The 16273-nt window shown below is 41.9% G+C and overlaps 1 protein-coding gene across 2 annotated transcripts in view; it reads left to right on the forward strand.

Annotated features, from left to right (window-relative positions):
- The window catches only part of SLC2A9 (solute carrier family 2 member 9), a 180167-nt gene that overhangs the window by 131830 nt on the left and 32064 nt on the right, over positions 1 to 16273 (forward strand). For both annotated transcript variants that reach the window (XM_084625976.1, XM_084625977.1), the window contains exon 11: positions 9411 to 9538. In XM_084625976.1, coding sequence (XP_084482102.1) covers positions 9411 to 9538 — 128 coding nt within the window. The remainder of the gene's footprint in view (positions 1 to 9410; positions 9539 to 16273) is intronic.

The raw sequence follows: 16273 nt of genomic DNA on the forward strand, positions 1-16273 counted from the left end.
TGTTTTTTATGGAGGCAATGTTTCTTTTCCGTGCCTTTGCTGAAGCTGCTGCCAAGAGACCATGGCAGGTGTTTCTGAGACTACTTTTGGCCCAGAGAAGACACAGGCAGCAGCTTACAAGCAGAACAACAACAACAAAAGAACAGGACCATGAAGTGTTTGAGTGGATGCTGCTTTTTAGGGGAGATCCCCTCCACGTACTTGCATGCACATGTGCGCGCGCCCACACACACACGCTGCTAGACTGGGACCACCAGCACATATTGTTAGGGCCACATTGTGATGCAAACATGGGAGACCAGCAGTGAGGCCAGGACTTTCACATGAGGTGTATAAGCAGCTTGCTCCTGCCCTTGAGAGGCAGAACACCCAGATGAAACGGCCTATAATGGTCCAGAAGTGTGTTGCTATTGTGCCGTGGAAGCTGGCAACACTAGACTGTTATAGATCTGTTGTTAATCAGTTCGGGGTTAGCAAAGCCACGGTGCAGGGTACTGGACTAGATGACCTCTTGAGGTGGCACAGCAATCATGGAGGTATGCCAGACAATTAATACTGTGCTGTCCCATCCCCCCCTCAGGTTGTAAAAATTGGAAATATTCCTGAAATAATTGCAGGGTTTGAATGGATGATGTTCCTGAACCGTGCAAGTGTGACTGTGGCATATCTCTAGCCTATGTATGCCATTTCAAACAAGCGAGTACATTAACAGGAAAGGCTGCTACTCCATCATTGCACAGGCCTTATGGACCACCATGGCATATTCGATGGACACCAACATTGAATGCAGTATCATGGTGCATAATGCCAGGCTATTTCAGAAATCTGGGTTGTGTCAATATAGGCCAGCTGGTACATTGTTTCCCCCAACAGTCGTGCTGTGATTTTTAGGTAAACTGCTGCCCTAGTTGATAAATGTTTATCTTGATATGCGCCAGATTGGATAAGAGGCAGTTTAACTACATGCTGAGCATGTGCAGAATCATGATGGAATGTGCCTTTGACTGACTGAAATCAAGAGGGTGCTGCTTACTCACTTGTTTGGACAGTTACCACCACACATGTAAAGCACACAAGATATCCTAATCACTATATATATGAGATGGAATGGATTACCAGCAATGATGCTTTGTGGTCTGCTTACAGACAACTACCAAATGCAACTATTTGTGGTCCTGGGTCTGTTTAAAAAAAAAAAAGCCATGATAGATGTCTCGTACACTTGCATTCACAATCTGCAGAAGGTTTACACTGTGGTCGATTAATGGTGTTGTATAGCGCATTGAGCTGTTGCCTGGAGATCAAATGTAGTGTTTATGCACACATTAGAGAAATAAAGATTCCTTCTTCTTTACCTTTATTGACATTCAAATTGGAGAAGGTTTAGAGTGCAGCTGATATTGCGGATATTGTGAGGATCCATGAGTGGCTGGATGGTGAGTGGCTCTCTGGCTGGCTCTGTCAGTCATTGTTGGGCATGAGTTGTAGGGCATGGCAATGTCGAGGCAAATCCACAGGAGTCATGTGCCCCGTGGATTTGCCCCTCCACCTCATGAGCTAGAACTTGTCCCTGTGAAATTCGATGTCTCATTCCCTCTGCTCAATGTCATGATGTTGATATTCATCCAGAAATTTTTCCTCAGCCACTTTGTCCTGCTCTTCATCACTTTTCCTCTGACTCCATGTGATTTTCTGATCAAATGGAGCATTCTTTATGCATTTCCATTACTAAGTCCTCTCTAGTCCTCCACTGTTTTGACATCAAATTCTGAAGTCTTTCACTGACATTGAGTGGTATCTTAGTTGGCCTCCCATCCCTGGAAGACTCTGTGGGTACATTTGCACTGCAGTAAAAGACCTGTGGCACAGCTCCGTTGACTCAGGCTCATGAGATTCGGGCAACTGCAATGTAGATGTTTGTGATCAGTGTAGACCCCATGAGGGGGGTGGGTCTAGCACAGAGGTGGGCAAACTACAGCTCGCGGGACCCTTCTGCCCTGCCCTTGAGTTCTTGGCTGGGGAGGCTAGCTCCCGGCCCCTCTCCTGCTGTTCCACCTCCCCCGTAGCCACGCCACTGCGCGGGCAGCACAGGTTGCACCCACCCACCTCCCAGGCTTTCCAATAAGCCAGTCCTGCCGCTCTGAGCGGCATGGTAAGGGGGCGGGGAGTTTGGATAAGGGGCAGGAGGTCCCAGGGGGCAGTCAGGGAGCAGGGAGCGGTTGGATGGGGTGGAGGTTCGGGGTGGGGGGTTGTCAGGGGACGGGGAACAGGTGGGGTTGGATAGGCGTGGGAGTCCTGGGGTGGGGGATGCCGGGAGGGGGCTGTCAGGGGACAAGGAGAGGGGGGGTTGCATGGGTCGGGGGTTCTGAGGGGGGGCAGTCAGGGGGCGGGGGCCAGGCTGTTTGGGGAGGCACAGCCTTCCCTACCTGGCTCTCCATACAGTTTTGCAACCTTGATGTGGCCCTGGGGCCAAAAAGTTTGCCCTCCCCTGGTCTAGCCCCAGCCCTAACATCTATTTTTAGTCCAACAGCTGGAGCCAATTGACTCAGACTCTGAGGTTTCTTTGTAACTCTCTGAGGTTACAGTTTTGACATACCCTTCTACTGTCTCACTTAGTCCAGACAGACACAGGAAAAATATTTGCAAGTATTTATAACTCCCTGAAATTTCATACTCCCTATACATGGCCACAACTAAAACAGAGCAAATTTTTTCTCAAGGAATACCATTTTCTTTGGTCATTCAAAAGAGACAGAGTTTCTACCCTTCCCTTGGGACTGTTCACCAAAGCAATAAATTTCCTTGATACTCAGTTTAAATATTCCCTTTCTTAATTTCATCCCCGAAATCCTACTTTTACTCCACTGACTTCAATGCCAAAGTAAGGACTGAGTAAAAACAGAGTAAGGATCTCAAGATTTTGCTCACTTTGCATATTTTCTATGATCAAAAATTTGCTCCTGTATTTAAAAGCCTTTGAAAGAGAGATTTAGGTTTTATATTACATTCATCAACTCCTACTAAGCAGCATTTATCTGAAAATATACCATTTAACTAAATATTAAAGACTGCACAATTTTTATAATACAATTTTATTGTTGATTCATATTTTATATATATTTTTAAAATGCACACTGTTGTATATGCAAAATTCATGTGCATTTGTGTGCCTAAATTCATGAAATTGCCATTTGTATTTATTTATTTATTTTTGTGCTGTAATATCAGTTGCATACATAACTGACTATTTGGATGAGTAAGTGGGCATTTGTGAATGAATTACATTGACTGCAATTTTGATAATTATGTATGCAAATAAATATTGCACAAAAATACCCAAATATTATTGTCTGCCAAATTGTGTGTACACACATTTTTGGGTGTTTATAAATCTGACCCGTAATATATTACAGCTGAAATAAGAGACTTGTGAGTTGTAATGGTGGTAGCAGGTTAACAGGTATATTAGTTTTTCATTAAGACATCACAGTGTGTTAAGAGTTCCTCCTCCTATTATATTCATTGCAACTCTGAAAAGAATAAAGTAATAAAAGTGAATCACCACCTTAATTATGGTCGGTGCACTAGCTCTGTAAATTAATGTTCAGAAGCTGCCTTGCTGAAAATCTCCTACAGGAAAGTTTCCTAATGTACATTTTTTTTTGTAATGATCAGTACCAAAAAATAGCTATTTTAATGAAAAACTTGTTTATAGCCTTCTGATGGTGATGCTCAGGTATGGCTCATTCTCAGTGGGAAAGTACATCATTCAGAGGTGTGCTGAATCCGTAATGTCAGCCCATGTAAATACACACAGTGGAAGTTGCAAGATCCCACAATCATGTGTTTCAAGACAGCCATGGCACCTTTGTGAATTGGTCAGACTGGCTGCTTTTATTTATCATTTCCAATAACAAAAATCATATGTGAACATAGGCCAGAAATTTTCAGTTCACGTTAGTGGTAGGGAAGGGGACACTTGAATGAGGGCACTCGCTCATTTGTATGGAATGACTGATAAAGACAAACTTTATCACAACAATCCAAGGAAACTCTAAAACTTAGTTTACCTACGGTGTCCATTCCTCATTTTTTCTTTCACTGGTATACGTGTCAAGATGATTCACCTTGGTGGTGTGAAGACCATATTTGCACCTCCTTCAGTTTGGCAGGTTCAGTTTGTATAAACTTCCAAAATCTGAATACTGAATCTAAGCTGAACCTCTTTTGGTACAGAAGTGTAGTTACAAATATCACAGGAATAATAATAATTTGCATTTAATAACAACTTCCATCCAAAAATCTCATATTTTACAGACACTGATGAAGTCTCACATCCCCCACTAGGACAGGTGACAGATATTGTAACCACATGCAACACCTCTGGGCTTATGTATCATTTTGGGCTAGCGACTGTCTGCAACTCCAGGGGGGAGGGTTATCTCAGCTCCTACAGGAACCAGAAACAATGTGTGGGGGGTGATTAAGGTGAATCACTTAGGTTGTAACTACCTCCAGAAATGGATCACTCCGTGGGATGGTTTGCGTATGTTGGTTCAAACTGAGTTTTCCAGAGACCATCAGACAAAGGAAGTTTCAGGAATCAAGGCTGTTGCAGAGCCAGTCTCCAGGCCACCTAACAGTTGCAGCTGGCCTGTAGTAGGCTGCCTGGTTGGCTGTGCTGCCTGAATGGTTGGAAAAGTCGGCACACTGGCTCTTCAGCCCGGCATCTGCAGCAGTTCAGTTGAGTGGCTGCTAAAAGCATTTACCCATGGCTGTGATCGCTCCTGCCTTGTTACAGCCTTGCCTCACTGGGTAACCTGGTTCTGACCATGGGCTCCAACTCCTGTCTCTGGCGGTGGCTCTTGGCTCTGTCACCTGGCTCCAGTGCTGACCCTAGGCTCTGATTCCTAGGTACTGACTCTTGTTCTGACCGTTAGGCCTAATTCCTGCTCTGCCCACTAGGCATGATTGCCCAGGTCCCAGTCACATGACAGAAAGAGCTTTTGCTATAAAAAAGAGTGAACTGATTCAGGGCCTCCTTTCTGATCCAACAAGCGGACAGGACTATCCAAGGAGGGCCCCAATCCTTGTGGGAGGGTTGGAAAGACTTTGTCTTACTAGGGCCCCTTAAGACTGATGGGTGATTCCTGGTATGTTCAGTGTGTGTTTACATCTGTTTATTGTTTTTATCATGTTTTCTCTGCAATGCTTTTACCTTTTAAGAACATGTCTGCTTGTTTAGCTGTGTGGTGGCTTGTGACTGCTGGCAATACACTGATCATAGCCCTTGGACGGAAAGCAAAGCACAAGCACTGGTCTTTAGGCAGACTGGCTCTCTGTGGATATCCTAGTCTAAGGCAGGAAGTTATGAAGCCTTAAAACTCCACCTCTCGGAATGGAGTGGGACCAAGTTCCCTGCCCAGAGACAGGTGATGGCTTGAGACCTGACTGAGAATTGAGGTACACAAAGATTAAGCAACTTTCTCAAGGATATGGGAGAGCCAAGAATAGTACCCAGATTTATAGAACCATAAATTGTAACAAAGAAAATGGTGTTTTCCTTTCTTTTTCCTTTCTTGTTTTTAACTGAATGCAATTCCCTAGGAAATGCTGCTTAAAGTGTGAAGTAGGCCCCATTGTATGTGTAACTGATCAGTTGGGGGACTAGGACGTGTATCCCAGTGGCTTTCCAGAGACTCTGCTTTTGTTCAAAAAAGAATTAAGGGCCAGATTTTTAAAGGTATTTCGGTGTCTAAAGATACAAATAGGCACCCAGTGGGGATTTTCAGAAGTGCCTATCTGCATTCGTAAGCACCTAAATACCTTTAAAAATCTGCCTTAACCTCTAGTTGCTGTGGAGAAAACCTTGGAAGTGTCATCTAAGTGTAACCAATGCTGTGATGTCAACCTGAGTTTGCAGAGAGCCTGAAATGTTAAATCTGAGGTGTATGCTGACCCATTCACTTCAATGGGTTCTGCAGATTCAGATGCCAAAGATGAGGCTTAAATGTCAACATTATTTACTGTTTCACTGTTTACCAAAGCATGCAAGAAAGGAGAGGAAGATTATGAAAATCTGCACAGCCTGCTCTGCATCACAATTATCACAACAGACCACTTATTTTGGGCGGGCCTTGGTTAGGTTAATGGGGAGAAGTGATTTCATTTTCCTGAAAGGAGGCTGTTTTCATAAGTCTGAGACATGCTGCTCTAAAGTTTAATTGTCATAGATGTTGGTGTAATTTTCATCTAAATTGATTCATTGATGTTAGAGGGCCAAATCAAGCCAACAATAAACAGTCGATTTTAATGATGTACATATCTAGATTGTGTATCTTGTCCATTCATATTCCTATACTCAAACATTAAATCCTACCTATACATACAGTACCTTAGCTTGGTCACTCCTCTGACATCCTGATCTTGACCTGTATCTCACTGCTTTTTACTCTAGATTTCTCTACTCTAGGTTTCATATTGAAAGGCCGTTGGATCCTGAGCCAAGACCCCTTTTTCAAAGGTTATTTCCATGGTTTGTCCAGTGGTTCAATCCCTGCTTCATTTCACTCTGTTTTGCAGTGGCTCCTTCACCACAATTCGATGAACCATGTACTGACTCCTGGAAGACCCCTTCATCCCCATGCCTCATGTCCTAGTGCAGCATAAGCCCTGTGATATTTTAAGGCTTTGCATCAAAGAATCTGTCTTAACCCAGCCTCCTCGTTTTCCTCAGAACTGCCCTATGCTTCAGCTCAGTCAGACTTTCCTTCACACACGCAGAGGCTGATTCATTCTCTCACGCCATCTCTGACATCATCCCACTGCAGTAGCGTATCCTCCCTATGCTAGCTAGTCAGTGCCTTTCAGAAACAGTTGGCTATATCCCCCTGAAGTGTGGAACAACTTGTTTGTGCCATCTCTAATATTCCCCCCCCCGCCGCCCAAAAAAAAAAAAAAACACTTTTGGAAAGGCCTCCACAGCATCACTCTCCCTTTTCTTGACTTCTAGAAAATCTCTTGGACATGGTTTTAATTAAATTAATTAAGATTCTTTTTTAATTACATTCAAGAGCTCTGGTGACTAATGTAAAGCATAGGCTTACTGGTGCTGAATATGTATCCAGAAAGCACACATGATTTTTCAAGAGCCTGTTTTTCAAGTAGCACAGTTACATTTATGCTTTATGACATGTTTCTGTCCTTCTGTTCTCTTTCTTTTTGCCTTTGGCTCTTTTCCTCTCTTATACAATGTGTATTTTCTCAAGTGGATCTAGAACAAGATTTTGATTATACTGACAAGAACAGCAACACCTCTGTAGCTTGTCCTACAGCAAAGGCATGACAGAATAAATAAATATAAATAAATCCTCATTCTATGGTTTCTGCGTATGCAGTGCTTCACTTCCTCTCTCCACAGGGCAAATGCTCTGGCAAACAGCTTCCTCACATGGCATGTCAAGATCTGAAACAGATGCTGACATAACAGATGCAGTTATGTTGCCTGCCAGAACCTAGAAGTTGAACCCAGGTCCCAAGAGTACGGAAATCTCTCTGTGCAGGGAGATTAGGAGGATTAAGAGACAGTGTGTTGCCTGTGCTTTGTAATATACACTATAAGAGATGCTCCTATTGAACCATTACATATCACTTCATTATACATCTTCAAAGTGCTGTACAGAAAAGCCAGTGCACTCTACTAATTCCCCATAGAGATGAATACAGTTTTTTAGTTGTAGAATATGGACAGGATGGGTAGCTTTGAGGTAATAGCACTTAGTGGCTTGGTACCTCATTTCCCCATCTGTAAGATGAGGATAACAATACTACCTTTCTGTCCCCTTCCTACTGTCCATTTAGACAGTAAGCTCTTTGGGGCAGGGACTGTCTTTTACTGTGTGTATGTACAGACCTAGCGCAATAGGGCCTCAAATTCAGTTGGGGCTTTCAGACACTGTCGTAAGATGAATAAATTATAGTAATAGTTAATATGATGCATGCTGAACTGTACTATCAGTCAGATGGCTTTTTGTTCATCCCATTCCCCTCTTTCCATGTGTCCATTGTTTCACTAGACTTTAAGTTCTTTGAGGCAGAGACCGGTCTTCCTACTGCATGTTAGTAAGGTACATGCCCTATCTTTTCTATATGTCCCTTTATATGTCTGCAAAGGGTTATGTCTTAGTGTTCATAGTATGGTTGATACTATATGTATTTTAAGTGTTGTACTGTTAAGCACTAGTTACTGTATTGTAGCAGTCTATTGGTATATCATTTTTAAGCACTGACAAGTGTGTTCAGTGCTATGCAAAAGCCAAATGAAGATAAAGTCTCCACCCAAGGAGATAACAATCGAAAGGACAAAGAGAGATCAGATAGAAACATACTGGGAGACAACACAGAGAATGGATATAACATACAATAGGGTTTGTTTTTTTAAATTTGTGGGTAATATGGAAAAATGGATTTTCCAGAGGGATTAGAATTAAAAGAACATTTTCAATATAAACTGTGTGTGTGTAAAATAAATAACAATGAAAGTATACCAAATAAAGTAGTAATCATTTGTCTTTTCATCATTTCCAGCTTCACTGTCACAAAAATGTGAATAATTATGAAGTTATTTAATATATCATCTTTCTTTTTTAAAGTATATTTCTAAATCACCTGTCCAAATACTAATGTTTAACATAAAATCTGTTTCAGAATATCCCTCAATCTGCAGCATTTTGACTGTTTTAGTAAGAACAGGAGTTAAACTGCTCCCATGTGTAATCAACTTAAAATTAAATTGGTAAACACTTTGGGCTCCATTATCCATTCTAAAAAGAAAAGGAGTACTTGTGGCACCTTAGAGACTAACCAATTTATTTGAGCATGAGCTTTCATGAGCTACAGCTCACTTCATCGGATGCATACCGTGGAAACTGCAGCAGACTTTATATACACACAGAGAATATGAAACAATACCTCCTCCCACCCCACTGTCCGCTCATGCTCAAATAAATTGGTTAGTCTCTAAGGTGCCACAAGTACTCCTTTTCTTTTTGCGAATACAGACTAACACGGCTGTTACTCTGAAACCTGTCATTATCCATTCTGTTACCAGTTTTACGTCATTCTAACTCCACAAAGGAGTTATACTCATGTAAAGCTGGTATAATGGAGGGGAAAGCCAAGCCCTTTAAAATTAAAGTTTCAATAAACCATGTGGAATAATAAATCGTAGTGTTCAAGGTCTACCTGTTATAACTTCACACCAGAATAGAGATGGAGAGCTGCACCAGACAACTGATTGATGTCGCAGATCTCAGTGCTTGTGAATTTTTGACATTTCCATATTGATTGCTACCACAGCTTTAGGCATCAGAGTTTATTAAACCAACCATTTCTTGGCTGTTACATTTCAGGTGGGATTCCATTTGTCTTGACGGGAGAGTTTTTTCAGCAGTCTCAAAAGCCTGCCGCATTTCTGATAGCTGGGACAGTCAACTGGCTCTCCAACTTCTCAGTGGGACTTCTTTTCCCTTTCATTCAGGTAAACACCCTGCACAATTAACTGTATGATAGTTGAATTAATAGTTTATCATTGGGTCATTGTGAAACTTTCTTTGTTGAGAAGTGGATTGAAACCTGCACCTCCTTTTGGTGCATTTAAGTGTGTCAGTTGTAAATGTGTGTTATGCTGAAGCTCCACTTAATGGAAAGTGAGGAGGAAAATATTATTATGTTGTGGGCTTGTGAACAATAGCTTATTTCTGGTGGGGAAGGTGGGTGTGACGGGATCCCCCCGGGGTGCAGCCTGGGACTGGGATGCATCCTGGGACTGTGCCCTCTGAAGTCTCCCCAGCCTGTGCTATCTTTCACAATGCCTTGCTAGTGACCAGCAGCAACCCCTCCAGGAGCTGTGATCACTCAGCACAACTGCATGTGGAGTCCCCACACCCAGCCGGATTGTATGAATGTTCCCAGAGCCACTCATGAATCACACAGAGAAAGGCACCAGCCAAATCCCCTCAGCTCCCAGCACTGTACTCCAGGAATATACCATCTTGCACTGCTCAAGATGGGCAGTGCATATTTGTTAATTGGTTCACCACTTCAGCAATGGAAAGTGGACATACACCAGCCTTTGGAAAACCTGAGCAGTTTTGCCACACTCTTCATACAAACTCACTGATAAAGAAAAACAACTAAACAAATGTGTTGACTATAAAAGGTAGATTTTAAGTGATAGGCAAAAAGTCAGAGTTAGTTACCAAAAGAAATAAAATATAAGCACACAGTCTAAACTCTCAACCTTATTAGACTGGGCAGCAACTAGATTAAGCCGTTTTTCTCACCCCACTGAATATTGCAGTCCTTAATATACAGGTTTGTTCCTTAAACCTGGGCCAATCTCCTGTGTTGTAGTCTTGTCTTCTTCTCAGTGTCTTGGTTGATTGCACCATAGGTGGGGGCAGGAGAAGGGCCCAGTGTGGTCCACTCTGTCTGTTTTATACCCTCAGTCCATGTGCTTGGGGAGCACAAGTCCAGGCATGTTTGGGGGGCATTGCTGAGGGCTTGTCTACACTGACAATTTACAGCACTGCAACTTTCTCACTCAAGGATGTGAAAAACCACCCGCTGAGGGCAGCAAGTTTCAGCGCTGTAAAGCGGCAGTGTAGACAGAAAGTGCCAGCCATTCTCCCAGTGCTGGTAGCTACGCCCTTCATGGAGGTGGGTTTTTTTAAGAGCTCTCTCTCAGCGCTGCGCCGTGACCACACAAGGCACGTTAAAGCGCTGACGCAGCACCACTTTAGCACTTCGAGTGTAGACTAGCCCTGAGTCTCTCCAAGCGAGGTTGAGCAGTTCCCCTGGTGTGGCCTCATGCAGGTGAGTCATTGCATTGTAGCTCCCTTGCTGGACAGTGGCTGTTGATGGGTTGTTTGACACCCTGTCCAGGTGTTGGTTACTTTCCTTGCTGTTGCCTCTGGGGAGGTAATATCCGGCTGATTCCCCAATTTACAGCATGTTTTAGTGACCACCATACAACACAATTCTCATAACTTCATATGCATTAATGATATACATGTATGGATAGAGAACTGACTTTCAGCAGATCATAACCTTTCCCCTAATACCTTACAAGGCATGTTTTATATGTAAGATCACGATTATATGAAAATGAGGAATATGGGGTTGCAGTATGCTCCTCCAAGGTATAGAATGTCACAATGGGGACTTAGAGAAGGAGAGAGTTATGCTCCCAAAAAATGAATGATGACATTCAAAGAAATGATGAACATGGGTGATAAATCAGGACTTCAGGTTTGATCCAGTACCCGTTAAAGTCAATACCAAGATTCCCATTCACTTCAGTCAAATGGGATTTTGGATAGAATCATAGAAATGTAGAAGTGTAGGGCTCAAAGGGACTTTGATACCAAGTATATCTAGAAGACCATCATTGACAGGTGTTTGTCTAATTTGTTCTTAAAAAATCTCTGTTGACCGGGATTCCACAACCTCGCTTGGAAACCTATTCCAGAATTTAACTGTCCTTACAGCTCTTTTCCTAATGTCTAATCTAAATCTCCCTCACTGCAGATTAAGCCCATTGCTATTTTTCCTACCTTCAGTGGACAGGGAGAACAGTTGATTACTTATAAAGTCCCTCCTCAGTCTTCTTTTCTCAAGACTAAGCATGCCAGGTTTTCTTAAACTTTCTTCATAGGTGAGGCTTTGTAAACCTTTTATCATTTTTGGTGCTCTCCTCTGGACTCTCTCCAGTTTGTTTACATCAAGCTTTTTGACCGCTTTGTCAGCCATATACCTATCGCAGTGCTACATGTGTGTAGCAGGGTCTCCCCAAACATAGCAAAGAACCCTGTTTTTGTTTCCCCACTTTCAGGCAAGCTGGTGGGCTAGTTCACTGGCCAGTGCATCAGTGAATCTACCACCACTGACAATATTTCAGTCCCTTTCTCCGGGGATGCATTTATTGTTCAAACACAGCTAAATGTCAGCCAAAAGAGGTAAACCAGGTCTTGGCCCCTGCTAAAGCCTTTGCCTCAGAGGTCTTTTGCTGCTGCCTACATAGCAGTTATCTCCACCCAGGCCTTTCATCTGGCTGGTGTGGCAAGCCCTCCTTACCAGGTTTTTTCCTGAGTCTCCTGCATGAGCATCCCTTCTCCCTGTAAGTGAGCTGCTTGTTGGCCTTTTATCTCACCAGCTGGGATGCAACTAATTAATCACAGGTGGGGACTAAACCCAGCTACCTGGAAGGGCCATCCCACCCTGTGATAACATGATAAAAGTGAAATTCACAATTACAAAGCCAAAGTAGTGACACCATAATTGCCTGTTACCATTTTAAGTGGATACAAACAGAAAATGTTTTAAGGAAAGAAAGCAAAAGTTTTTCACATTTAAATGTTGTCCAGAGGAGAACTGTTCTGGAAAGTCTGAGGCTAATTAGACAAGTCCTTTCTAGATAATGAGATTTGGAATAGGTGGTGGTTTTTTTAATTTCTGAAAATTGCTTTTTGTGTCTACTCATAACTGAAAAAATACTTGATGTAAACCATGTACTGTTTCTGCTAGACATGTATTCTCAGTGAGAAGAAGCATATAGGACATCTTTTACCAACTAGCACTAGTTAAATTTCTCTGCATGGATTATAATTTATGTGAGCGATCTGGAAACTGTTATAAACACTGACCCAGCTAATCTAATCTTGCATTTAAAAGAGGGGGTAGTGGGGAAGTCTTTAGCCTTTTGATTACTAAGAACACATTCAAAATGTAAACTGAATACAAAGATCCCAGTCCTTTGTACCTTTCCTACTCCTTAGAGGTGAGTGAATAACTGATGTTTTGGGTTCAGGGCTTAACTGAAAAATCCAAAAAAAACAAATCTGAACTGATTTGGTGTTTTTGGTTTTTCTTACCAAAACAAAAAAAAACAGAAAAAAAAAATCATCTTGGTCGAACGAAAAGACATTTTAAAAATGAAACGTTGATTCGAAATGACATTTTCTAAATGAAACAGATCAATTTGAAACTAAATTTCAAAATGGCTCATTTTGAAAATGTCAAAATGAACTCTCTTGACTTTTTTTAAAACAACTTCCTCATATTTTCGTTGGCCAAAACTTCATTTTTTGGTAAATTTATCATTCATCAAAAATTGTTGTCATTGACTTCCGTTAGACTGCTCACAATAATAAGCCCCAAGAGTCTGATCCAATCTTCAGTGAAGTCAATGGGAGTCTTTTCATTGGCTTCACTAGGCATTGGGTCAACCCATAAAGTAAGAGTAAGGATTTGCAAAATGTACTTTGTGCTTCCTAACTCTGCTCCTGTTGAAGTAACTAAAGCTCCCATTTTCTTCAGTGTAATTAGGCTAATGCTCTGTGATTTTGAAAATCCCACCATAATTGTGTACATTTGTCAGGGCAGTTTTCTCCTGAAAATGACACTTTTTTCAGATTTTTCTTGTAGGACATTCAAGGTGCCTCATGTTTGCACATCTCTCATTTAATGTGTCCATGATTATCTTTGCTAGATTGTATTATATGTATCCTGTGTTTCTGCTAATTCTTCATCAGAGGTCATGCCCTGAATGTTAACTCTTTAAAAAGGCACTATGTAGGTCTCAGCAGGCTAAAACGTGATTGAAATTCTTTGGTTTTTCATCTTATACTAACATTTTTCTAGTGATTTCATGTTGTCCTGGGAAATACACAATTTAGCTTCATGAAAAATTCTACTTTTTCATGACAAAAATACATCTTCAGTTATACAGAAGGCAACGTGTACTGCTGTTTTTGTGTGTTTGTTTTTTGTTCATAGAGCTTCCTTATAATTTGAAATCAGATGTATGTACATGAAAACAGTTACTTGTGTTTTAATTTTCTTCTAAGATTATTCATGAAATTGACCAGTAATGCCTTCCTCATTCACAAAGCTAGAGAGAATAAATCAGGAGTTTAAGAATGGTCTTCCTTAACTTTCTCTTTGTCCAGCTCCTTCAGTCAGCTTTGTTTTCTGAATTATAGCATCTGAGTCACATACTTCATTACAGAGTCAATAGCCCCATAGTCATTTCCTGGTTAAGGCTGTTGTAATTTTGTTCTTATAGCATGATATAAAAAAACCTTATCAATGCTTGAAACATCGTAACAAAATGATTAATCCATTCAATCTGTTTAAGTTTTAGTATGATTGCTCCATGAATTATTTCAATAATTTCTTTTATAAAGCAACAAGAAGAGGCAGTTATTTATACATATTTTATACTTTTCACAATAGTTTTATGTTAAAATTTTTGGGGGGAAATGTGTAAAATATTCATAGCTATTGAAAATTAATTGGTTTCAGAGTAGCAGCTGTTAGTCTGTATCCGCAAAAAGAAAAGGAGGACTTGTGGCACCTTAGAGACTAACCAATTTATTTGAGCATAAGCTTTCGTGAGCTACAGCTCACTTCATCGGATGCATTCAGTGGAAAATACAGTGGGGAGATTTATATACAAAGAGAACATGAAACAATGGGTGTTATCATACACACGGTAATGAGAGTGATCAGGTAAGGTGAGCTATTACCAGCAGGAGAGCGGGGGCGGGGGGAGGAGAAACCTTTTGTAGTGATAATCAAGGTGGGCCATTTCCAGCAGTTGACAAGAACGTCTGAGGAACTGGGGGGGAATAAACATGGGGAAATAGTTTACTTTGTGTAATGACCCATCCACTCCCAGTCTCTATTCAAGCCTAAGTTAATTGTATTCAGTTTGCAAATTAATTCCAATTCAGCAGTCTCTCGTTGGAGTCTGTTTTTGAAGTTGTTTTGTTGAAGAATTGCCACACTGTAATCGAGTGACCAAAGAGATTGAAGTGTTCTCCAACTGGTTTTTGAATGTTATAGTTTTGATGTCTGATTTGTGTCCATTTATTCTTTTACACAGAGACTGTCCAGTTTGGCCAATGTACATGGCAGAGGGGCATTGCTGGCACATGATGGCATATATCATATTGGTAGAGTTGCAGGTGAACGAGCCTCTGATAGTGTGGCTGATGTGATTAGGCCCTATGATGGTATCCCCTGAATAGATATGTGGACACAGTTGGCAACGGGCTTTGTTGCAAGGATAGGTTCCTGGGTTATGGTTCCGTTGTGTGGTGTGTGGTTGCTGGTGAGTATTTGCTTCAGGTTGGGGGGCTGTCTGTAAGCAAGGACAGGCCTGTCTCCCAAGATCTGTGAGAGTGATGGGTCATCCTTCAGGATAGGTTGTAGATCCCTGATGATGCGTTGGAGAGGTTTTAGTTTGGGGCTGAAGGTGATGATGGCTAGTGGCATTCTGTTATTTTCTTTGTTGGGCCTGTCCTGTAATAGGTAACTTCTGGGTACTCTTCTGGCTCTGTCAATCTGTTTCTTCACTTCAGCAGGTGGGTATTGTAGTTGTAAGAACACTTGATAGAGATCTTTTAGGTGTCTGCCTCTGTCTGAGGAGTTGGAGCGAATGCGGTTGTATCGTAGAGCATGCCTGTAGACAATGGATCGTGTGGTGTGGTCTAGATGAAAGCTGGAGGCATGTAGGTAGGAGTAGCGGTCAGTAGGTTTCCGGTATAGGGTGGTGTTTATGTGACCGTCGCTTCTTAGCACCGTAGTGTCCAGGAAGTGGATCTCTTGTGTGGACTGGTCCAGGCTGAGGTTGATGGTGGGAGGGAAATTCTTGAAATCATGGTGGAATTCCTCAAGGGCTTCTTTTCCATGGGTCCAGATGATGAAGATGTCATCAATGTAGCGCAAGTAGAGTAGGGGCATTGGGGACAAGAGCTGAGGAAGCGTTGTTCTAAATCAGTCATAAAAATGTTGGCATACTGTGGGGCCATGCGGGTACCCATAGCAGTGCCGCTGATTTGAAGGTATACATTGTCCCCAAATGTGAAATAGTTATGGGTGAGGACAAAGTTCAGCCACCATGAAAGTTCAGGTTTACCATGACATTATCGGGGGATACTGTTCCTGACGGCTTGTAGTCCATCTTTTTGTTGAATGTTGGTGTAGAGGGCTTCTGCATCCATAGCGGCTAGGATGATGTTTTCAGGAAGATCACCGATGGATTGTAGTTTCCTCAGGAAGTCAGTGGTGTCTCAAAGATAGCTGGGAGTGCTGGTAGCGTGAACTCTAGAGTACAGATGTGGGGACCTGCATGAAAGACCCCCTAAGTTTATTCTTACCAGCTTAGGTTAAAACTTCCCCAAGGTACAAACTTTTACCTTTTGTCCTT

The sequence above is a fragment of the Lepidochelys olivacea genome (assembly GCF_965140295.1).
Source record: "Lepidochelys olivacea isolate rLepOli2 genome assembly, chromosome: 4".
Lineage (NCBI taxonomy): Eukaryota > Metazoa > Chordata > Testudines > Cheloniidae > Lepidochelys > Lepidochelys olivacea.